The following is a 26,321-nucleotide window of genomic DNA, read 5'->3' as shown; positions in this document are numbered from 1 at the left end:
TAAAGTGGCCAGATGCTCTACCATTAGCTCTCTTGTCAACAAAAATGACAGCACATTCTAGGACAGGATTGTCACCGTATGAGGTTGTGTTCGGGCACCTGGCAAATGTCTGGGGCATCCCGCTACCTTGTCAGTTTTCTTTTTTTGAGTACCCAATGTTGTTGGATTATCTCGGCCAGTTAACAGACAGTTTATGTTCTATTCACCAACAGGCACTGGATTCCCTGCCTTCCGCGCCAGAGGAACCCGGCCATAATATTCAGCCTTGAGATTGCATATTTATTAAGAATTTTCTACGTTCTAGTCTGCTCCATACCTTAGAATGAGAGAGGTTGGAATCTCTTTCTGAGTCTCGATCTCTAACACCCTGCAAGGGGAGTCAGAAACACCGGGGCTGGATTCTCTGCGAGGAGGATGACAGCGTCTGGTCAGTGCATCAGGCGGGGACTCAACTTCCTTCTGAACCTGCCGTGGCGAGCTGAGCTGTGCAAGCATGCAGTTGTGACTTCCCATGGCAAGTGATGGTACATTTATACCTTGAAGGTGTTTAGGAATGCCAGTATTGAAGTAAAAGTCGGGCAGAGGAACATCAGAAATGAACCCCTAAAGAATATATGTTCATGCATAATTAATGAGTTCTTGGAGAAATCAATAATCCAAGAAAGGGGAAGTCGTAAAGGCCTAAGAGTCTGGTTTTCCAAGAACTCGTTTTGACGTGGATTGACGAATGTAGGTGGCCACGCCTGTATTTGGTTAGCATGGATAATGCCGAAATAAGGATTGGATTTCTATGCCTAAATAAGGGCAAAGTGAATTGTGCCTATATAAGGGCACAATTTGGGAAACCTCTGTACGGTATTAAATCGTCACACAACAATTCCATCTAGACAGGTTTCTGAGGTATAGGGGGTTAGTCTGAGGGACCCCCACTATGCTCCTGATAGTACAGGTAGTATTAGAAAGAAGTATAAGTATAATCACATAGTAATGTTATAATGGTTGAATAATACAGACACTAGCATTTAGTAGGAAGAGGACACAGATGATTCCAACTAAACTTAATGTCAAAAGAATGCCCTTTAAGGGATTCCTTACCCTGTAACACACAGTAGCTCGACATGCGTAGGTGAGCATACAAGAGCAACTGTATGTAACTATGAACTATACGTACTAGTTGCTACAACGTTATGCAAATACATGACGTGAAAATTATAACTCTGTTTCACTATATTCTGTCACCTTGACATTAAACCATCTCTATATCTGATGCAAAGTATCCTCTCCCCTGTTAATATTCCTTACTCTCTTACAGTATCTAAATCTATATAATATCTAGAAGGACGAGGTCTAAGGTACACAAAACCATAAATAAATAAATAAATATGTATTCACTAGAACCCTAGCTCTTCATTATTATTAGGAAGCACGTGGTGTTTTTACAATTGTTATTGCCTTATATTGCCATATATGTGGCCTGACCAATTTATTGTAAATTAAGAAGGTATAAAGTGTATGTGCATCAACGGAAATAACTAAACGATTAAATGTGTTATGCACCCACTTTATGAAGGTTTGAATTCTACAGTGTGCTGTTGCATTCACATGACAGTCCTTTATATTATGTCTTACTTGGCTTTAGCTGTCTGTAGGCAACAAATATATTGGATCTGATATAGACTTAGAATGGATGTTGGGTCTGCCACTTGCTTAGGAATTGACGGCGTTCTTGTCTGCTTCCTTTTCCTGATTCATTTGCCTTCCTCTGTATTATTGTTTTTTCCTGCTCAAGGAGCATTTTTTCTCATTGTATTTGATTGGGTATGCTTTATACATCCAGTGCTCTTGGCAGGACCTTGAATTACAGTCCATGAGGAACTATTTTGTCTTCCTCTCTATTTCCATTTCCTCCCTGCTCCCCCATCCTTTCCAACCTCCTAGATTTTTTTTTATTTAGCTCCCCCTGCATTCACTTAAGCTCTGTCCACTAAAGGCTGCCAATACATCTGTAAATCGCCATCTTTGATTTTTTTTTTTACTATTCCAAGATGGAGGACCATGCATTTGCATGTATTTCTGGCCATCTTTGAATGGTTTGTCTTAAATGCCATCAACGCGCATTCCAAGATCCCACTGTGTGGGCTCATGCTTGTTTGTGCATGGTAACCATCTTGAAATTCTTTAAAAAATAATGTTTTGAAAAGCTATTCCAACATGACTGCTGTGCATGCGGGTGCACTATGATCATCTTGCAATTAGTTACCATAAAGCAGAAGAAGCGTCCTGCTTCACACCTAGACAGGCAAGAGGAGAAATGGCAACATTTGAAAATGATGTAGGCAAAGTGAGAGGGTGGGGGAGTTCTGAATGTGGGTAATATTAGCAGAGTGTAGAGAAAAGGAGGAAAGGGTTGGAGAGGAAGGAAAAAGAAAAGGAGGCAGACAGAAAGAGGAAAAAGAAGAGAAAGGGAGCAAGAAGACCTATCTACTACTTTATACTGGACTTAAAGCACATGTTCTGTATCTAGGCTCATCTGTGCCTATATGTGCCATATGAGTTTTGAAACAAACTTTGTTGGCTTAATGTTGTTGGTTTATAATATTACCGTTTCAAATAGAGAGGGAAAAGTGATCCAACTAAACCAGGTGAAGGCAAAGGGGTCGCATAAAGGAGGATTGGAACAGTATAAGGAAGGGGAGGGTGGGGAAGACGCTTATATTCTCGTTGTACAGGAGCCCTTAGATAATACTATAAGATTTAGCAATATTGGCAATTTTAATTATAATCTGGTGATAGAGCCCATGCCCATGCCAGTAAGTATAACCGATAAACCTTCGAAGTTACGTTTCATCTTGTGAAACGTAGCAGGGCTCAGTAGGAACACTAGAGACACAGATTGGCATGAGCACATTGGGCAGAGTGATATCTGTCTTTTACAGGAAACCTGGGCCTTACAGACATCACATAGAGTAGGCTACAAGACTTTCAATATAGAAGCAATTCCATCTGTTAGGGGGAGACCATCAGGGGGTCTTGTACTATGGATAAGAGTAACTCTTGCTATCGAAATATCCCAACTGAGTATAACATCACAAGATACAGTTGGTGTAAAAAGTTACAACTAAGGAAGGAAGGATAATACACCTATTTAATATTTACAACAGACCTAGCCTAGCTTCTAAAGAGTCATTGATAATTGAATATATGGACTCCAGCTTAAATTCATTAGAAGAAAAGACAAACATAATAATAGGCGGGGACTTAAACTGTAATTTTGAGATTGTGATAGGGCTCTATAATATATTTATAGATGAAGATATGGCTAACAATATCCCTGCGCTAGAAAGCACTAGTATGGTACCATGTACAGTGGCAGCGGTACAAATAATGAAATTAGTTGCTGGGCACGGTTTTGGAGCGTGTAATGGACGTTTACCATTGGACAGACCAAAGGAGTACACATTCTGCAGGAGTAACTCTCGGAGTAAAATAGATTACATATTGGTATCACTAGAAGTTTGGTCCTATGTAATCGATTTAAGAGTAGACCCAAGAACAGAAAGTGATCATCGTCCCCTTCAACTAACATTATCCGATCAGTTATTTCCCCTCCTTACGCAGACTACCGAGGATTCCAATACCACTTCCGACGACTTTATAAGTAAGCAATACTCGCTGGTCTCTGAAATGGGCAGAGATTTTAGGAACTAGTGAGGTATTGGCAAATATTTATAACACATTTGCAGATATTTTTGGATTGTATCTAGATTCAACTATAGGAAAAGAACGCTTTTTGGAACTGCACAGAGATCTGGTGGTAGCATTGGCTCCAATAGTGACCAAAAGCTCAAGAAAGTTGAAAGGAGGAAGTAACAACCACCTTAACGAAATAAACCCTTGCTATGATAAAGGTTGCCACAACGCTGAGACTGAATTAATAACAGCAATAAAAAAAGGCAATGTAACTAGAATAAGGGAGAATAAGCGAAAAGTACAAGGCAACTCTTGATAAAGCCAAAAAAGCATGGGACAATGACAATTGGTCCGAATTACTCAATACAGCAAAAAGCAAGGACCGATTAGGCTTCTGGAGACTTGTAGCTAAAGGGAACAAACCAGGTAAGGTATCCAAAGATGTATACCTTGATGCTGCGACTTGGGTTGATTATTTAACAAAGTTTTATGCCACACCTGTAAGTAGGATATCTCTACCTAATGATGGTTTGGTACCAAGACAAAAGGATGCCAACTTAGTTTTTAGTTTAGAGGAAACCATATTAGCGATTAGTGCAATTAAACCAGGAAAAGCTCTGGACCAGATAAAATTCCTGGTGATTTGTTAAAGCACAATATTAGTGTCTGGGGTCCAACACATTAATCATTTATGCAATGCCATAGCATCAGGCGTTGCAATCCCAGGAATCTGGAAAGGGGCCGAAATCACCACAATTTTTTAAAAAGGTAACCGTTATGATCCAGTGAATAATCGGCCAATTAGTTTATTAGATATTTTACAGAAGGTTTTTGCAAGGCACATTTTAAATCGACTAAACATTTGGATTGAGGAAAATAATGTATTATCAAAATTTCAGGCTAGTTTTAGACTACAACTTAGTACAACGGACCAGGTCTTTACGTTCACTTGTTTGTGTTGGAAATATGTCAACTTAAGAAAGGGCCACCTTTATGTCGCCTATGTAGACTTAAAGGCGACGTTTGACCTCATCCCTCGAGCACTGTTATGGGAATCATTGAGACAACAAGGGGTGCCAGCCAATTTACTCGAGCAAATAATAAGATTACATGATGATAACTACGCAAAAGTAAGATAGGTATGAGGGGCGAACTAACTCAAGCAATCCCCATAAAAAAGGAGGTTCGCCAAGGTTGAGGATTGGCACCTACATTATTCTCACTGTATGTAAATGATATCCCAAACTTTTTGAATGGGTATGAGAATGATGCACCAAAATTGGGGGGAGAGAGGGTGTCAGCATTTTTATTTGCCGATGACACCATATTAATATCGCAAACACCAATGGGGCTGCAATGCTCCGTTGATTCTTTCCACATATACTGTAAAACCAAAGACCTTGAAATAAATATTAGTAAAACTAAATACATGGCCATAAACCCCCATAAAAAATTTGAGGTAAATTTAGCTTTAAATGGCCAAAAGTTGGAGTATGTACAGAATTTTAATTATTTGGGTATATCCTTGGACACGAAGCTATCCTGGAAGACTTGAATAGAAAAAATAAGATAGCCATGACCCAAAATTCGCTACAAATTATGAAAAGATATAGAAGCAGCATCTCAAAGGCTGTATATACAGCTTTGGAGGTATTCAAATATAAAGCCCAATCTGTTGCTTTGTATGGGGCCGAAATATGGGACCCAATTGTAAAAAGAACTTTGAGGTGGGGGAAAATACGTTTGACAGGATGCTTTTAAATCTCCCCATACGAACACCACTAGTACCAATTTCTTTGGATTTGAATGTTTAACGGACAGACTAATATGCGATTTTGAGACCACTTATTTTGTATAAGACTGTGGTCCACCCCGGAACTGATGCACTACAAGACTGGCCTAGAAGAAATCATGGAGTTGTACCATAATAACAATATTTTATGGCTCAGGCATGTTTGTTCATGGCTAAGAAAGATTGGTCTATCTCAGTTTTGGGACGATCCAACTTCATTATCTCTAGCTTCTAAGAAACGGTTAAAATCTACTTCTTGGGCCCATATCAAAAGTAGTGTACTGCAAGGTTCAATGAGTAGGGTATTAACGACCAGGTTTCCCTCATTTAAGGATACATCAAATTTCGAGCCATTTGTGGACGAGGTACGTCCAGAACTGGCAAAAACGTTATATATGAAATTTAGATATGAGATATTGAACACTAATGTAGTCAGATCAAGTTGGGCTACTGATCAGGCAGGAAATGACGACAAAGGCCTGTGCTCATTATGCCCAGATAACACTATAGAAAATGATTTGCATATTTTATTCTTTTGCTCGCATATGCCAAGCCAAGGAAAAAATGGATCAAACTTATTTGTTTAAATTTAGGTATACGATCATGTAAAGAGGCAGAAAATTCAAAGTCTGATACAGCGCAAGTAATTGTTTTTGGTGTACGCAAATTCTTACTAGCTCTGAGTTTTCCAAGGGCTAAAGCAGGACTGAAGTTATAATGAACTGTTAAATTATCCCAGAGATATTCCAAAAAACATGGCTATGTACGATGGGTTAATCAGGGAATTTTATTGTATAAATGTAATCCTAAACATGTTGTTATTGTTCTAATTTTATTGTATAAGAACAAAATAAAACGAGTTATAAAATATGTTTTAAATACCTGAAATATCCTCTTTTTTACTTAGGACGCCTTTTTTAATATATTTAAATCTGTATTTATGTTTTTAACAAATGGGCAATATAAAATCACTAACTAACTTTTATTATATTCTTTGTGTATAATTATTCGTACGTTTTTATGGCACTACTCGTATTTGTACTCGGAAGTAAACATGTTTTATGTATCTCTTATGGTCTAAAGAACCGAAATAAAGATATCGAATTGAGTTTTGTTTTCTTTTTAGGTCATTTGGCCATTGTCTACTCCATTATACATCAAGAAAGCATAACCACTTTCCTATTTCTATTTTTCTTTTCCCTCCTGAATGAAACCCACAGCTAAATCTATATGTAGACAGACATATAAAATAAGTTATCAGTAAGGGGAAGGATCCTGTCATGTTGAATGCCCCTGCCCCATGTAGGCCTTATTAAGGGCAGAAACAGGTCTGTTTTATCATGATCAGGATATGTGTTATACAATACACTTGATTGCCATATTTTCATTGATTTGACTGGAAAGCACCAATACATTAACGTAATCACTTTCTTCTAGGCATTTGTAATTCTATTCTATTCCTAGAACACCAGTTTACCTTACTCATGAGAAGGTTTCATATGTAAACCTTCCAAAAGGTAAAGCACAGTGTATACACCTTATGGGTCTGCAGTGAGGAGGGGCTGATGATGAAGCATGCAGCCTATGTAGGTTAGAATTTGGATCCTTTTTAGATAATCTATATAAATTACCTCTAATGTAAATAAGGCACTTATTTGTGCCTTATGTATTTAGGGAGGTCACACCACAATTCCCTGAAACTTGTTCCTATTACTTTGCTACTTTGTATGTTGTAGGAAACTGGGGTTTGGTTGCAGTAGCTCTCCACGTTTCCCTGGTGTTTGATGAAAATTTGACTGAGGTATACTGGGTGTCTGCTAACCAGGTTCCCAGTGCCAGCATTTTTTCCCTAAAAATGGTCAATCATTTACCCAATGGGAAAAACCTTTAGCACCCTCTGTAAGTGCCAAGTGCCACCATGGGGGTGGATCATGAAGTAGTTGACATCTTAAAGGCACTACACTGGGAGACTACGGCTACAGTCCGTTACAATAATGAAGGGATGAAGACTGAACCATTTCCCTGCACAAGTGGAGTGCGGCAGGGCTGCATTTTAGCGCCTTTTTTATTCTCTTTGTACATAAATACCTGGACAAAGAACTCATGGAATTGGGAGTGGATTGCCCTAAGATCGGCCAGCGTTCGGTACCCGTCCTCCTCTATGCGGACGACACTGTGCTGCTAGCCCGTACGCCACTGGGACTACAAAAATTAATTGATGGGTTTGTAAATTTTATGAATTCTTTGGACCTTTCAGCAAACCTGGAAAAATCTTTTGTTATGACCACAGGCCGGAATCCAAAAAACACGTTCTCGTACAGCATAGGTAGCCACAAGCTGGGAACAGTTAAGACATTTTCCTACCTTGGTGTCCTCTTTGACGAGAAACTAGAATTCAAAAATCTGGCGGAAAAACATGCATCCAAATCGGTGGCCTCAACGGGTGCTATAATGGCATTCGGAAGGAGGCTAGGCAGGTGGTCACCGGAACAGATATTAAACCTATACAAAGCTGTATCCTGCGCTAAAGCGGTATATGGAGCGGAAGTATGGGGCTGCAAAAATTAACCATATACATAGGCTTTCCTGTTTTCAGTTTCTATTTTTGGTAAATTCTGGTGGGGTTTTTTCAGTGTTTTCAATATCTTAAAAAACAGTTGTTATCAGTGGTTACACATTTTCGCGCCACTAAAAACCACAGAAAAAGTGTTTTTCCAGTGTTTATAGAACGTTTTGCTTTTGTTATTGCTTGCTTTCTGCACTGAAAGAACATGGTATTTAGACAGTGTACTTATAGTGTATATGAGGTCCAAATAGATTTTTGCAAATTAATCTTATTGTAGTGCACCATACAATACTTCTTCAGTGAGTCTTTGGGTCATGCGCACTCGCTCTTTCCTTCCCATGTAATCTTCTGTGAAAAGCCCCTCTCAGCATACCATCTAACAAGTGGCAAGGATCTCCTACAGGAAATCACTTCAGCTCGGATATCAATTTTGACAGGTCATCACACAACTTTTTAATATACATAGCTGAATACTGCAAATACAAACAATATGACTCCAATATTTGTTGAACTTGGAAAGAACCATTTTTGCAGAGCATTACAAGTGACACTGAGTTCAATGCTTTCCAAGTGTCTGGTGTCATGTTTTCACCACTATCCCAGATGCTTGGTGATATATATATACACTTGTCACTACACCTTGCATTGAATGTTTAAAGCCTGAGGTGTTGGCAATTCACCTACTATCAATACTGACCCACTAGAAACTATGGTCTGATGTATTAAGGGTTTTTACCCATTTTCTGTGGGTAAATGTGATGACACATATTAGGAAATATTTTTATGAAACCAGCCATTTTACCAAACAGTGAAAGAATCAAATGCAGCCAAAATATCAAATATGAGTTTGACATTTTCTGAATCTCTACAGTTTATAAAATAATTAAACTAGACCTAAAACACCAAAGGCCACAAAACTGAAAAAAGTAAAAGGAAGAAGAAACAAAATTTAAGTGGCATCCCTAAAGAACAAAACTCAAGCAGAATAATGTTAGCCAGTCTTCCTTACTGCTAGCTTGTATAACAAAGTTACATTGTATTGACACCTTCAGGAAGAAAAAAATGACTCTTTCATTCTCTTTTTCCTTTCTTTGAATGGCATTTAGTTTGTGGTTGTGCAGGTGTTTTTTCAGTGTTTATATGTTTCCACCGGTGAGGGCTATTTATCTTTCAGTGGGGTTTTATCAGTTATTATAGGTTTAAACCTAAAACCCCACAGCCTACATATACAGCAGATACAAGCTGAGGAAAATAAATTCTTTAAAAGATTACTCAAGGTCCCTCAGAGCACCCCCGCACATATAACCCACTCGGAACTGGGAGAACCCTATATCGAGGACAAAATTAAGATTCGACCACTCATGGCCTGGATCAGGATATGGACAAACCCAGAGGCCTGCTTTAGCAGACAGATTATTACGGATTGTTTGAGCAGGGACAAATGGGAACAAATCACATGGCTAAAATACGTAAAGGACACCACCTTGGATTGTATTGGCTGTAAAGATCTGTTCACTGACCCAGAATATATGACCGCACAAAATAAAACACTGCTTAAAAACTCATTTAATGCATGGTCAACAGCAAGGAGGGCGATCACTGAAAATAAAAAACCCTCGGTGTTGGCACATGGGTCAGTGGTATCTACAAACTTCAAAATGGAACCATACCTAGCGGTACTGTATAATGCGCAGGAAAGATTTTATATGACTAGGTTCCGCTTGAATTTACTACACCATCTATTGGCAGTTCCTGCAGGTTTTACATCTACTGTAGAGGCGAAGGGTTCCTGCGGCTGCGACACTAGGTCTCCGCAGGACACCCTTCACTTTGTTTTATTATGCCCTCTCTACTCAGAGCCAAGAAAGAAGTTTTTAGTTAGGATTCTGAAAAACCAAAAACTGAAGGACGCCAAAGCAGCCCTTCTTTTTCTGCAAAAAGCATCAGATCCACATACGTTGTTAAGCGTTATAAGCTTCATAAAAGTTGCTATGAGACTGAGGAATACCAGGGAAACAACCGTATACTCCACTTGAACGTAGTCTGAAACCCCCACTGATTGATGATGACGTACTGTTTTTTATACATGAATCTTTTTTTTTAACTAAGAAATTTTTCTTAAAATTTCTTAACTGTTTTTAACTGTGCTTTTTAAAATTGTATGTATGTATTCTCTATGAACTTTAATGGTATCTTTGTAAGTACCGAATAAAGAAATTTTGACTTGTTTTTGAAGTGCCAAGTAAATGGTAGATCTGGTACCCAGGGCCTGAGGTACTAAAGAGGGTCCCTAAGGGCAGCTTGACTAATTGTGCCACCCTAAGGGACCCCTGAACAAGCGCATGCAAGGCTGTAATTGCAGGGTGTGTATCTTGGTGGTGACAAAAGATAAAACACAACATGATACACATCCCTGTGTGCCATGTGCCCTACCACTGCATGTGATATTTGTATGTCAAACCTACAGCAGGCTTGATAGCCATAAGGCAGGGTGCTTATTACTACATGTGAGGGCATACCTGCATGAGCAGATATGCCCTGTGCTGGTCAGTGCCATTACTGTCAGTACAAGTGACCAGGGAAGCCATTTTAGAATATGTGCTGGGCACTGGTGACAACAATTTCCCCAGCTACGTGATGGTTTCAATGAAAATAGGAATGTTTGGTATCGAACATCTTGTACTGGTAAATCCACACTAATGCCAGCATTGGGTTTACCAATACCTGCACCAAGAGGGCACCTTAGAGGTGCCCCTTGAAAACCTACCAACCTCTGGTGTCCTTGCTGACTGGTTCCTGCCAGCCTGCCACCCAAGACACTGTTCTGACCTCCTAGGGTGAGAGCCTTTGCTCTTAGGAGACCCACAACCAAAGCTGGTACTGGAATAGGGTGTAACACTCCCATCCCTGGTTGGAAACTGCGCCAATGCCAACTAGTCCTGGAGCTGTTGACTCCAGAAACCTGGGAGGACTGCCTGCCTATGAAAAAGACTAAACACCTCCTGTAAACAGCGGAACTGTTCTGAAGAAACTCCAAAAGAGGAGATTCTAAGCCCTTTAAAACCGCCAAAACCTGACGCCCAAAGTCCCCACTAAAGTGGGCCAGTGGTGCTAACAAGGTGGTTTTATCGCTCCTAGACTCCCCGACATTACCTGCAGCCTCTGCAAGCAGGTCCTCTCACCTGCCACTGCTCCAATAAGAAATAACTTGATGCCTAAGGACACCCCTGCACCCAACGCTCCTGGGTCTTGAGGAAGAGGACCAAAGGTGTCCCCTTATCCCCGAGCATTGGAAGGCAGGAGCCCTCTTGTTGGTTCAGCCCAACAGGCTTACTAGCCAGAGCCTGGAGCCTCTTTTTACACTGACTGATCCCCATTGAAAAGCATTGGGCTCCCGATTTGCACTCTGCACCCAGCCACCCTTTTGCCACTGTTGGTTCTGCCTTGAACCTTGCCCAGCACTCACCTTAACTCCTGAAGATTGGTCATGTAAATCGATGTACTGTACCTGTTTGCAGAACTTGTTCTTTCTTTCATAGTATAACATTACAGAACTCAGAATTTGCAGTGTTCACTTTTTAAAGTGAAAAAAATATATATATTTAAAAACTTACTTACCTGAACGATTCTCTCTGATGCCAAATCATATACAAAGGTACTTGTTATTTTTATAAATTGGTGTGGTTCACCTTCTTGAGTCATGTTGTCATTTATTAATCATTGTGTGTATTTTACAAATGCCTTGAACTGTGTTAATCCTAAGCTGCTCCACCATACTACCCCCTAACAGAGCACTTTAGGATTGCATAGCAAGCCTCTGCCCACTCAAAATGGGCTCTTCACATGGTATATCAGCTTATTGACATATCACATAAAGTATCAGCTTTCTACACACGTACATATAGTGATTGTATTCAGCTTGCCTTTGAAGGGACATGACATTAAAACAGACACTTTTTCTGAGTGATACACTGCATTCCATTGTTTAAGCAACAGTCACTGTCAAATTCCCTTCAAACACCAGTTATCTGCTCAATTTCTCATCGAAGAAAACTGTCCCTTCTGGGATGTATGTATCCAGGACTACAAATGAGCATGAACAGAAGCATGACTAAAAGTACCATGGTGAAGAAGTGAGTATGTTTTTTTTTTTAGAGGAAACGAATGATGGAAAGCACAAACATGCTTAGGGGCATGAATAAATTAGGCTGGTTCCCACTGTGTTCTGAAGCATCACATCATTCCAGGCAATGAGACACTGAAGTTTTACAGATATAGGGCCAGATGTAGGTAGCCCTTTACCAGTCGGAAACGGCCGAAAATACCGATTTTCGGCCGTTTCCAACCGGTAAAGGGCTATGGAGATGTAGGGGCTAAAAAACGTAAATTTTCGGTAATTTTACCGAATCAGTAATTTTACCGAATCAGTAATTTTACCGAATCGGTAAAATTACAGAATCGGTAAATTTACCGATTATGTACATTTTACCGATTCGGTAAATTTACCATTCAGTAAAAATACTGAAGATGTATTTTGTGATGTAGGTAGCACTTCTAACAGTGCTACAGGGCCTTTAGAATTCGGTATTTACCATGCAATACAATTGCATGGTAAATTACGAATTCCTGTGTACATGCACATCTGTGCATGTACACCTGTGCCATGTGGCACACAGACAGCCCTAAGGGCATTTATGTGTGCCACATGGCGCAAAAGCCAGTTACAGGGGTGCAACAGCGTGTCAAAGTGACACCCTGTCCCCCTCAGAAATTCGGTATTTTTACCAATTCGGTAAATACCGAATCGGTATTTGCTATTGAATCCTGTGGGCTTCAAGGCCCATAGGATTCAATAGCAAATACCGATTCGGTATTTACCGAATCGGTAAATACCGAATCTTACCGATTCAGTAAAAAATACCGAATTTTTACCTACATCTCATTTACAGATTCGTAAATACCGAATCGGTAAAATTCGGTATTTATGAATCGGTAAATGAGATTTACCTACATCTGGCCCATCGACTGTAGTCAAGGATGGAGTTTACCTCGAGTTCAAGAGAGCTATATACGACTGAGTCGGCAGTGAAGGTTGGGGGGATGTGGACATTCCCTGCGCTACACGGAAAGACGGAAGAGGAGGAGCAACGAGTGAGAGCGGAGCAGAGGGTGTAGCAGTTCAGAGGAGCGGAGCTGCCGAAGGTCGAGAAGCCGAAAAAAACGTAGCTGTTGCCGCCGCCGAGGTGAAGAGAAGGCGGCGGGCAGCGGTAGCGGCATGGGGCAAGCGGCAAGCATTGGCTTCAGCGCAGAGGACCCCTCCCGCATTCCCTGCATTTTTGGCAGCCGGCCTTACTGCACCAGCACCGGCATGGGAGGTGTGTGAGCTGGGCGCTCTGGTGTTTTGGTGTTCTGAGCCTGCAACACGGAGGAGCACACTGAATTGGGCGGCATTCGAGTACCGATTTGTGTGAGGAGACGAGAGGTGCGGCGTCACTACACCGCGAGGGCTACTCCAGTCGAGTGCAGCAAGGGAAGCAAGGTGAGCCAGCCTGTCGCACTGCCTCTTCACCTGGCCACACTACATATATAGTAGTAACCCTCCCCAACCCTTTTTGAGAGCACCGCCCGCCACCCAGAAGCATAGCAGCAACTCTCCCCGAAAGCGTAATCCACCCTCCCTTGATTGAAGGGAAACGTGGATGAAGGCGGAGTGGGCATAGTGATTAATGGGATGCGAGCAGCGAGGACAGCTGTAACAAGGGACATAAACTACAGCTTTTCCACGCCCCAATCAAGCCCAACATTTAATTCACATCAACATTTTGCATTCTGTATCGACCTTTTTACCACTGCTAGGTCGGCGCCCGTTTAGTCTTACCTGACTGCTGAGAGTCGGGGTCTTCACGTCTTCACCGCCAGGAGTCACTACAGAGCCCAGGTCTTCACGCCGCCACAGCCAGGAGTCACAAGACGCTAAGCATTCTTTTAAGTGAGTCTCCTTGCTCTAAGTGGGAGCGGTGAGGAGTCCAGAGCAGTTCTCTAAAAACTGCATAATCCTACAAGGAACGAACTTGGGAAATTGGATCTGGGTGCCGGTGCTGACATTGCATGAGCGGCGCGCCGGGCACTGGCCCCGAAGTCTAGTTACCCGATCGTGTTTGCTGGAAGCAGGCACTTCTATCGTGGGTCAAAAGCAGGGAACAGAAGGGAAAAATATATAGAGTTCCCGCCGTGCTCGGACCCCTGGACAGCAGCGCGTCATCTCCAACTGACCTAATACAGCGCAATGGCTTATAAGAAGCTCAGATCTAGAACCATCTTTATGAAAAGAATGGGAACGGATGAGGCAATTAGAAAGAGCACCAACAAGGCATTAAGAAATGGAAAGACAATAGCAACCCCTGGAATTAGAAAGTACTTCGCAAAAGCAAACCCAGATGACCAGGATCAAATAGTAAAAGATCAGGTAAATTTGGAAACAGTAGGTGTCACTGAGGTTGGAAAAGGCACAATATACCAAACTCAAAACCAAACCCAAATAATTCCAGAAGCAGGGGGAAAAATACCTTAATTGACCAGGTGGACTTAACTTCAGATTTAATGGCATCCGGATCAATAGCACTGGATCTTTCCAAAATACAACAGTCTTTCGATTGCAAAATCACGTGCCCAGATACCAACACCAAGGATGGAATATCTCAAATGGAACCCCAAAGGGGGATCGACAACATACAGATCAGTACTCCACAAAAATTAATGGATATAGAGGGCCATCTTGAAAATTCACCAGACCTCTCTATCTTTAAAACTACCGGCTCGACTAACAATTACACTCCAGTCTCCAAATCACGGTTTGTTTTACAAAATATTCTGGAATCAGTTCTCATCCATTTAGGTAACATACTGGAAAACTGTGATCAAACACTTGACGTACAAATTGGAATTTTAAAATTTCTGGTCGAGGAAAAAAAGAAGAAAGAACAAATCTGGTCATCAAAAACAACAAAAATAACAGGAACTTGTGGCAAATGTCAAGAGATAACTGGTGATCACTTAAAAATTAAAACGGATACTGTGCCGCTTCCCCTGAAAAAAGAAATTGCAACACAAACCGGGAAGAAATCATCTGGCGAAAGTGTGGGAAAGCAGAGAGACATCACCGCATATTCCCTCAGAAATCTTTTTAAAGAGGAAACTAATTTAGAACCATACCAACAATCTGTGACGTACTACCCAATTTTTACAAAAAGCAAAACCAAATTAAACATGGCCAGTCCTGTAATACCTGATCCTGAAACAAACGTAGACACCGGTTTAACTAGCGAAGATGTACAGGACAGTAATAGCACAGGCTTAGTGATCTCTTCTTGGAATATAGCGGGAAAAACTAAAGAAAAAATGGCAGAAATAGTAAAAAATTCACCCGCTATTGTGGCCCTACAAGAAACATGGAGTACACAAAATTTCAATCTGGAGAGATATTTCATATATGACATTCCTGCCCTGCGGGTTGAGCGGGGGCATGCGAAGGGTGGGATAGCAATTTTACTAAGCGAAGAGTATAACTGGGCCCAAGAAATAATCCCAACGAAATCTTATAACTACCAATGTATTAAGGTTAAGTGCAGGACAAACCTCTCAGATTCCCTAAAAAACGTACTAATCTTTAACGTATATATCCCTCCTGGAGCAAAAATGGATGGAATGATGATAGCGATCCTAGATGACATTGATCAAATAATTGAAAGTCATGATTATCCATCGTTTCTCATCATGGGTGACCTTAATTAAAAAAAGTGTCCAACGAAGAAATATCAAAATGGACTAATTGGTATAAAGAAGAGGCGCTGGAAATTTCCATTCTGTTATTTCCCAAAGGGAACAAGGCGGATAAAAGGGGAAAAATTCTACTAGCATCGCGCCCAACGTTAAATGGAACCATATTAAACGGGAATGTGGAAGGTGACATTTCCGCCTCAAATACGAGACAGGGAAATAATAGCTCCTCACTTTTGGATTATATGATATTCAGTTTCGACTTGTTTGGATCCGCCTTACAACTTAAAATTAATTTTGTTCATGGCAGCGATCACGCTATCCTACAGTTATGTACAGGATAGAAAATACATCTATGTTCACCTAGTCAAATCATGTACAAGCATAGTACAGTCATGGTAAATCAAAAACAAAGGCTTTATTGGAACTCAGCGACAGTTAATAAGATAACTAATATAATAGACACTAACCAGCTTCTTCAAACAACACATTCTGTAAACCCAATAACGAATTTTGAAATGATCATAAAAAAACTAACACAAAAATTGCAGAAAAAGTTGACGCAACCAAGATCTACAAAGATTTAAAACAAATATCCAAAACTAGATACTGGAACAAAGCTGCTAAATAAATTGATAAGAGCACAGTTCTTAGAAGGTTCACCGTCTAGACAAGTAGAAATTAGCAAACTAAAGAACCAACGGAGGAGAGAAAAAGAAAAGCACAAGAGAATAACCCAAGATAAAAACTGGGTGGATCTGCAGATAGCAGCAAAGCAGAACAACCAACGTGCCTACTGGACCATAATCTCCAAAGAAACGGGCACGAAAAAAACATTACAAACTTTTCCGGTGCCCCCAAACGAATGGGAAACTTATCTCGCTAATCTATACAAATTAAACACCACCTCAGAAATGGCCTATATGTTTTTTAGTAATACAGAAACTGAATCCTTAAATAGCAGAGCATCTACCCCCTTCTCTATTGAGATACACATAAGAAGGGCGAGATCAACAGGAGCAACTGGCCCTGATCAAATCCCAATCAAGGTCCTCCAGACAGATCCTAAAGGATGGAGCAGGATGCTATCCCCCCTCTTCAACTACATTCTCAGCACTGGGGTAATCCCGAAGTGTGGAAGGGGAGTATCATCATACCTATACATAAAAAGGGATCAAGACTTCAACCTGGTAACTACAGACAAATCGCCCTGCTGGATGCCACACAAAAGATCTTCACGGCAGAAGTCTTGGATCAACTTAAAAACTGGGCCTTTTCATCTGGACTGATCCCTCGATATCAAGCAGGTTTTAGACCAAAGCATTCAGTCACGGACAATATTGCCATGCTGCAAACTATCCTAGATAAATATGTGTCCATTAAATCTCAGGCTGTCTACACAGCTTTTATTAATTTTTCGACTGCGTTTGATAGAGTGGACAGGAGAATACTCTGGGAAAAACTTAGTAAAATGGGTATCCCTGACCAGTTACTACGAATATTAATATCACTGCATACAGACACCTGGTGCCAGGTTCAAATGGAGAGAGAAAAGGGCTTAACTAGCCCCATCCCGACCCCTAATGGCCTCAAACAGGGATGTCTTCACGCTCCTCTACTGTTTTCACTTTATCTCAGTGATATGCCTCAATGTCTCCAGCAAGTACGCAATTTTCCACCAAAAGTAGCCTCCCACAACATACATACGCTGTTATACGCAGACGATATTATCATATTAGATTTAACTCCATTTGGACTACAAAGCAATCTCCAGGCACTGAATAAATATACGGAGGAAAATTACTTAATCCCTAACATTACTAAAACAAAAAAAGTTTCTTTTTCAGGAAAGAAAAAGAGCTCAAAATACAACTGGACCCTCGGGGGAGAAAAGGTGGAAGAGGTAAATGAATACACCTATCTAGGCAGAATCTTCACCAAGACTTTACAAAATCGGCCACACACTGTGAACTTGACCAGAAAAGCTGATGTACACGTGGGAGCTCTTTCAAGATTATACGCAGCGTCAGGACACAGGCATTTCTCTTTCCTGCTTAAGGTATATATTGTCAAGATACCACCTGTACCATCATATGCCTTGGAATTTATTCCCATAAACCAATGGAACTTCTTAGATTTAAAAGAAGGGAAAATATTACGGAGACTAACGCAAGTGTCACAGGCTGTTCCAGTACAAGCTCTCCGCCTCAAGTTTTCACTAACCAGCTCCTATTCTCGAGGAATTGCCAACGTCATCAGGTGGGCCTATAATCTCCTGCACGCCGAGGAAGGAACTCTTCGATCTCTGCTCAAAATAGAAACAATTGATTGTGACTCTTCCAAACACGTTTTTAGGAAAAACATGTCAGTTGCCTTTAAGCTAGCAGAGATTAATACCAATTTGCTGCTAGCTTGGACACCATCCCAGCTTAAGCTCTTTTTGAAACATTTCACTTCAAGGCTTAGCTTTGATCTTGACTTTTCGCATTGCTCTAAACTATCTACATATAAGAATTTTATTGAAACTATATCATATAAGAAAATTCAACAGTATATTGCTTTCAACCCAAATCATAGTGTCAGGAGAGCGATTGTTCTGCTCCAGTTCGGTATATTACCGGTCAAAACTGTAACATCTATATGGCACTTAAAGGAAAGCCCTAAATGTAATTTGTGTAATGGAGGAGAGCAAGACGTTGAGCATTTAATGTTTGTATGTCCAAATCCAAAGGTGGTAACGGCAAGGAAGAAGTATTTGCAATCCATATACGTCAAATGTAGGATTAACTCAGCAAAGGAACTGATCATTTTATGTAAATTCCCGCCAAATTAATTTGTCTGTTATAATTGTTATACATTTTTAAAACCTTTTTAACATTGTATTAGCACAAGAAATTTTAAATGGTGTAAAAAACCTGAATATTATGTTTAAATTATTTGTGGTCCTCAGTAGAGTACCAAAGCAAATAAAAATAAAACTTGAGAGAAAGCTCCATGCTCCTTTCTGTGACCTTATGATCTAGTTAATTTAAAGTAAAAAACGTTTGAGGTCCAAAAAAAACAAACTTTGAGGGATGTGGACCATGAGATGAATATTGGTGGAATTTCAGGACACATCATAACCTGGCCCATTCATCTCTTAATTTGAAAGACCCAAATAAGTCATGAATATTAGGTGTAACCCGAGTAATGAGAGGAAACTTTGAAGATAACAAAATCATGTCAATAATGTCAGAAAAGAGACCCGGCTGGTGTTTATGATTACAATCCATTTAAATTATGTGTTGGATTGCTATACCTGTGTTAAACCTGACCCTTTTTGCAGGGTCTCCACTGTATTTTTGCCTTCTGCTGCTGAACCAGTTTTAGTTTGCATTAAAAGTCTGGGCATTTTGCTACTGCTAGAGAGAACTAAAGAGCTTCTGCTGTCTCCTTCAAACATTGTAAAATTGGCTTACACCTAATTGCCACATCCAATGTACTTGTAAGACCCTAGTAAAGAGTACTATATATAACCAGGGTCAGTGAAATAAATGCTACTAGTGGGCCTGCAGCACTCATTGTGCCACCCACTAAAGTAGACCTTTAAACATGTCTCAGACCTGGCAACTGCAGACTGTAGTGCAGTTTTAAACTGCTGTTTTGACCTTGTAAAATAAACCTTACTATGTAGAGCTATAGGTCACCCCTAAGGTAGGCCCTAAAGTCTCGTACGGCATTGAAAAATAAGTACACATGTCTTACCATTTTAAATATACAGGCAGTGAAAAACTCCTAAAATAATGTTTAACTGTTGGAACGCCTATCTCATCCATGGGCTAACACTGGATTACCTTAATGCAAGCAAGTTGAAATTTGCTGTTTACGCTCCAATGAATTACAATTTGAAGTCCTCTTTAATGGTGAAGTAGGATTTTAAATGTCAATTCTGTAAATAGAAAGTTGTAATTTTCTTGTCCCAGACAGAAACACAAAGGTTACTAGTTGTGGGCAGATGTGCCATAAACTGTGCCTGGCCCGGCTCACAGGGGCACCACAAGCTCCAGAGGTCTCCCTAGAACTGCCCATCTGACCTGCTGCATTGGACATTCCTGGACCTGCAACTGGACATGCATGCGCCCTGCTGGCATCTGCTGTAGTGGGTTCCTTATCCCCAAGTGGTACTGCTCCATGTTCGGGACTCTTGGCTGGCATCAGTTGAGCTCCTCCTGGGAAGAAAGGTGAAATCCTGAGGTTTTGGGCTCTTTGAGGTTGCACATTGACCCGTTTGCACCAAGACTTTGCCACCCACAATGACTGTGAATGTGAAGCTCATGGGAACCTGACTCTTCGCTGTAGAGGGACCGCCAGCGATGATCTGCAATGACGAATCTGCACTTCGCGTTACAGCAATGACAGTCTGTGGTGACTTCAAATGCAAAGCTCCAGCAATGACAGTCTGCAACACCTGACTGGCTATTTGTGCTACAGTGCAGAAAGCCTATTTTGCTTGGTCTTCTCTTCGTGCTACAGCACATTTTCCTCCTCACATCATCCTTTACAGTGAACAGAACTCTTCGCACCAGACTTTTAGAAGGTAACATTTTCAGCTGGACTAACCTGGTCCCTGTATCGGACACAAACCACATATAGGTTGGCAATAACTTGTGTCTTTCCCCCAGTCTAGAATGACCAGAAGATCATGAGTGATTCAGATTTATTAAAATACACTTAAATATACATAAAATAATAATACTATGAAATAATAAAAGAGAAAGAAAAACAGCACAATCAACAATTAACTGAATTAAATAAAACAAATATTTATGGAAAGTGGTCAATTGAAAGATAATTAGTTTCATATGATCATGTTGTACATGATTTTCAGTATTTCTTTCACAGATGATCGTGAGTGGCGGTTTGTGCTTTTAGGCGCTCTATCTATCTAAAACTTTCAAAACTGCATATCTCCGGTTCGACTCTTGTATGTTTGTCATTCTGGTATTATTTCATTTATAAAAATTACTACATTTTTTTTAATTGGTTTGGGATTTTTCTTGTGTTGTGTTTTCACTCTGTTACAGTTGTGGTGCTATATAAATACTTGAAACATTCTCTCTTTGTAGCAAGATACCAAAGGGCTAAACACATCTAATTAAGTGATTCTTGTGGTTCACCTGGACTAGGATTGTGGTTGTTGCCTGAGCAGGGGTTCCACCGACCTCAGCCCCTCAGCCAATAACCAGATTTCCTACTAGGTGTATCACTGTAGACTGCTGAACCATTGAATGGTGACACAACAGGCCTTTTCTTAGAGGTAACAAGACACCAGTGAGCTCTAATGACCACACCAAATTGTGAAACATAAATGTGCAATGGAAACTAGCCTAAAGACTATAGAGAGAGCTTTTATGTTCACAATCTGCACTGGAATCCATTGATACTAATAATGTTAATGTTCAGTTAAAGGCCCTCATGTATTGCTTGATAGTTTGACTTCGTTTCTTAGTCTGGCTATCACTTTGAGGATTGTAGCTTGTGGACTAGTTATGTATATAGTTACTAGATGGAAAATCAGGTAATCCCAGAATGTAACTATAAATTGTGTTTCATAACATGTGATTATGATTTTGACAATCCATATACCCATATCAGTTCTTTCAAAAACACTGTGGATAACTCCGAGTCTAATGGAAGTTTTATAAAAGGGATACAATGTGCCAATTTGTTACCTGCTTCCAGTGTCACCAGAGTCATGTGTTTTTTTTTAATATGGGCTCGATCAATAGTTTTGCAGGGAGTATACTTTGTTGCAATGGACAGGGGGTATGAGGTCCATAGATATGGAAGACGAGGGTTGTTTGGGTAGAGCAATAAAAGTTGCGAATGTTCCATGGTCTAACACGTGCCAACGTATTAAGCATAAAACACTATTTCTTAAATGCAGCCATAAAGGGTTTTAATATTACAATTAGTAACTTTCTTTCCATATGGTGACCTGATGTGTGTCTGGATGTTATAAATGCAAAAACAACAGTTGATGGACAGAATGCAGAACAATGTCATACATTCACCCCAGTACAGAGATCTGGGCCTAAATCTATCGTTTTTGTGCACTCCACACCACCCCAGTTCAGACATGGCCATATGCAAATCAGCCTTGACCCTGTGCCTCATGGGAACAGTCCAGCCCGAACTGCCAAGCCATGTCTTTCCTGGACCGGAATCAAGCATCCTAGGACCGGTTTCTGGATGTTATGCCTCGGTTTCAGGATGCTTAATATAGTAACCCTACAGGAAGGGCAGGGTGGATAGTTCAATTGATACACAGACCTCTCTGTCTCTCACTGTAAACAGGCAAGGCGTGGCTTATAGAAACATTCAACGGGATTGTCACCAGGTTGGAGAGGAGCAGACAGCTGTTAGTAACAAGAGTCTTAAATGCTAATGCCTCAGATAAATAGCATTATTCATGTAAAAAAAAAAAACTCTTTAGCAATGAGATCATGTAATAGCAGTGTAGCTCCGAGTGCACTTTGGCACCAAGGAAACAAGATCAGTCGTAGCTTTCTCACACCTAGCCACGAATATAATCAAAATGTTGGCAAAGACATAATGTTATCCCAAAAGTCTCCGGTTTTGAAAATACATATTTCCCTCTAAAATACAAACTTTCATTTTGAAATATTAAACTTAAACTCCCAAACAAAATACTATTATTTTCAAGAAAGCAAACCGCAGGTTATGTCCTCAAATATCACCTTTTCACTTTTGTAACATGTTTGGTTACTATATTTACCTAGAGTTTACAAGCACTACTGCCACACATGGGCAAAGTCTGCCCTGCAAGCCCATGCATCACTATCACATGCCCAAAAATGCCCATAGTAAGCTATCAAATCTAGCATTATGCAAGCAAATAATGTTCATGATCTGTTAAATTTGGGCCCCCATAAATATTCACTCAATATGTAAGGAAGGCCAGCGTTAGGCCATGGGTGGGCACCAATATATCATGCAGCAGCACAAGAAGAAAGAAGAATTGGGGGACCATTTTCCTTGCCTGCATTACTGCAAAACATATAATTGAAATGGCACTGCCAATGATACAAGGGCTTGGGAGCTGCCTACAAAATATATAAAGTACAATGAAATTAGTAGTGTATGTAAAACAACATACCTCCAGTTTGTCCATCTACAGGATCTCGCATACCAAGGATGCTAAAAAGGAAAGGAGTAGAATAAAAAAAGTTTCAAGGTCAAAATGTATGAATCTTTTCTAACAGTTAACAATTGTTCAAACAGTGAACATATGAATTACAAGAAATTGGTAGGGACTGTAGCTTGAAAGAAAGAGATGGAAAGTATAAGGTGAAGAGCTGTGATGATGCTTTGGTTTTTAAAGTTTGGATTTAGCGGAGAGTCTCCTTATTATAGACCTCGGATCAAACTCAGACCACACACAAAAGCTTACTTAAATGTGCCTGAATAGTACTAGTAGGACATGCAGAAATATTCCCTTTTAGAGAAACAGAGAGCAGTGAAAATGCTATGTAATTGAAATTCATTAAAAATAAATTGCAGTCACATATGGGTGAATGGAAAGAAAATAAGACATCCATGGTGTTGTGCTGCCTGCCTAGAATAGTTTGTATTGCATCTGATGGTGCAATACACAATGTGTTGCAACAGTTTTAGCGTCCTCATATGTATGTGTGTCTCAAGAAGCAGAAAAGCCAGTAGAAAAGGTTGATCAAGTCAGCAGAAATATTACAAAAAGTAGGACCCTCTTGTGCAGCATTCCCAGAGGGCACCAGGCCCAGAAAATCCTTACCACATTCAGAGGTCTTCTGATTATCCTGGCAGGGAGCCCATTGCCTACTGGGTCCCCCCTGTATCCCCCCTGAGGGACTAGCCAGTGCTAGTGTCCTAGTGTGAGAATTTGTTCTCCTCAACTAGAGATGAAGAAGCCCAGATATTAAATGTTTTTTAGCCTTGATGAGCCACTGGACCTTCTCAACATATCCCTGCACCGAAGTGGGAGAGGACCCCCAAGCACGAGTCAAGTTCCACTACTCTCATCCACCCTTGAAGGAAAGTGAGACGCCAATTATTTCCAAACTGACTGCCCACATGATTCTTTTTTTTAAACATCTTTTTTATTGCAATTTTCTTTCTTTTGATTTACATACAGCGGAATATTAATGCATCTTGCATCACAAAAATTATATTGGGAGCTCTGGAAATCAGATATGCGTTAAATAACAAGTTATTACAAACAAACATATGACCCAGTTCCTGTGTCACTGCTTAGTCACTAACTAGGTTGTAATGCAAAGAATGTATGTTGTCTCTATATACAATGGCTGCATCAAGGGTTTGAGTGTGATGCCCATCTGTGGTGTTCTCTAGCTGGTACGCGACTCACAGACGACACCGCAGTCAGGTTGGTGAATATCCCTTTATTATATATGTTACAGCAGGCGACCCCTGCACGTCCGCTCTGGTCCTGGTCACTTCTCTATCTGTCACCCCGCCCCCTGATCGGATGTGGTGTCCGGTGGCTTGTCCCCTCATCGTGTGACCCGCAGGGTCCTAGTGCCCCCACTACTAGGTCACAACATCTCCCCCTTTGTTGCAAACAAATGTTCATGATACATTTCTGCAGTCACTGCTACTCAGTGCTGATGGTAGTCACTGGAGCGAGAGAAATGGAGAATGGAGCAAGAAAGATATGGTGGAGAGAGATAGAGAGAGATAGAGAGAGAGAGAAAAGAGAGAGATAGAGAGAGAGAAATGAGAGAGAGAGAGAGAGAGAGAGAGAGAGAGAGAGAGAGAGAGAGAGAGAGAGAGAGAGAGAGAGAGAGAGAGAGAGAGAGAGAGAGAGAGAGAGATAGATAGAGAGAGAGATCTGGTCACTTTACATCTCTTCAAATAGTCTCTGCGGTTTCTTGCATGTTCTTTTCGGTCTTGCTCCTCCTTCGGGGCTGTCTCAGGTGGTGTTGACTGTTCTTCTGCTTCAGTCTTCAGTTCCTTAAAGTGTGAGCTGTTTCTTGTTATGCAGTGCTGTCCTGTGGTTGCTTTTACCATTGGCCCTTTTACTTTTGTTATCGTTAGGGGTTCGCTGGAGAATGGGCTGTCTGATTTTCGTTGTTGTTTCTGTCGCACCACTACTGTGTCACCTTCTTTCAGCTTCGGTTCAGACGCATGCCTCCGGTGATCAGCATAGGCTTTCATCTTCTCTTTTGCCTCCCGGTCTTTCCTTGCAATGTCTTTGCAGTCTGCACTTCTCTTTGCCTCCATTTGTGGTAGTCTCGTCCTGCTCGACCGTCCCAGTACTAACTCGGCCGGGCATCGATCTGTGGAGCTGTGAGGGGTGTTCCTGTAGTCCCTCAACACCTGACACAGTGCCTGTCCGGTCGATATTTGTGTCAGTTTTGCCCTTTGGATCGCTTTCTTGATAGTCCCCATAAAACGCTCTGCCATCCCATTTGCTTGTGGCCACAGGGGCGTTATTTTCCGATGTTTTATTCCGAGGTAATCCATGAAACGGCGAAATTCTTCTCCAGAGAATGGCGGGCCATTGTCCGTTTTGAGTGTTTGTGGTGAGCCCCAGGCAGCGAATATGTCATCTAGCACAGGTAGAGTGGCATTTGCTGATGTTGACGATACCTGCCTTACTATCGGGAACCTTGAGAACTCGTCAATGACGACCAGCAGGTAGTTTCCAGTCTCTAAAGGTCCATAAAAATCCGCCGCTAGCTCTGTCCACACCGCTTCTGGCAGTTCCGACATTTGTAGAGGTGCTGGCTTTGATGGTGGTCCCGTCACCTGACAGACATGACAGCGTGTTTTTGCTTCTTCCACCATGCCATCGAGCCCTGGGAACCATACCTTTTCCCGCAGCATCTTTATTGTTGCTACAATGCCTCGGTGCGACTGATGGGCCAGTTCTATTGTTCTCTTTCTTAGTCTGCAGGGGATCACTATCCGTGCTTCTCTCATCAGGATGCCATTCCCTGTTTCTGACAGTTCTTCATTTATTTTTTTGAATGCTAGGAGTTCTTCTTTGATGACTCCTTCTTCCGTGGGGCTGTTATTGTTTATGTGTCTCCATCTTTGCTGTCTCACTACGTTTCTGATTGTTTGCATGGTGGGTTCTCGCTTTGTTTCTTGCTCTAGCTCTGATATTGTTATCGACGTCGGTGTGTTTTGCTTTAGGATGAAGTTGAGATACTCTTCCGCCATGGTCGTGGTGTCCTCTTTGTGGGGCAGCGGATGTCGTGACATGTAGTCGGCTGGATTGTGTTCTTTTCCGGGTTTGTGAATTATTTTAAAGTTGTAATCCATCAACCTGATTCCCCACCGTTCTATCCTGGGCGGTATCTTGGCGCTTGGGTTGCCGTATATTGTTATTAATGCCTGGTGGTCTGTTACTATCGTGAAGGGCTTCCCATAGATGAACATGTGGTAGTGCTCACATGCCCACACAACCGCCAGACTCTCTTTTTCCGGTTG

The 26,321-nt window shown here is 41.0% G+C and overlaps 1 protein-coding gene across 2 annotated transcripts in view; it reads right to left on the bottom strand.

Moving 5' to 3' along the window:
• Positions 1-26,321, bottom strand: part of LOC147662018 (vitamin D3 hydroxylase-associated protein-like) — a 720,315-nt gene that overhangs the window by 228,239 nt on the left and 465,755 nt on the right. For both annotated transcript variants that reach the window (XM_086951181.1, XM_086951182.1), the window contains one exon: positions 22,984-23,024. In XM_086951181.1, the coding sequence (XP_086807307.1) occupies positions 22,984-23,024 (41 nt within the window). The remainder of the gene's footprint in view (positions 1-22,983; positions 23,025-26,321) is intronic.

The sequence above is a fragment of the Lissotriton vulgaris genome, unplaced genomic scaffold (genome assembly GCF_964263255.1).
Source record: "Lissotriton vulgaris unplaced genomic scaffold, aLisVul1.2 SCAFFOLD_770, whole genome shotgun sequence".
NCBI lineage: Eukaryota > Metazoa > Chordata > Amphibia > Caudata > Salamandridae > Lissotriton > Lissotriton vulgaris.
This window is presented reverse-complemented; position numbering and strand designations above follow the sequence as displayed.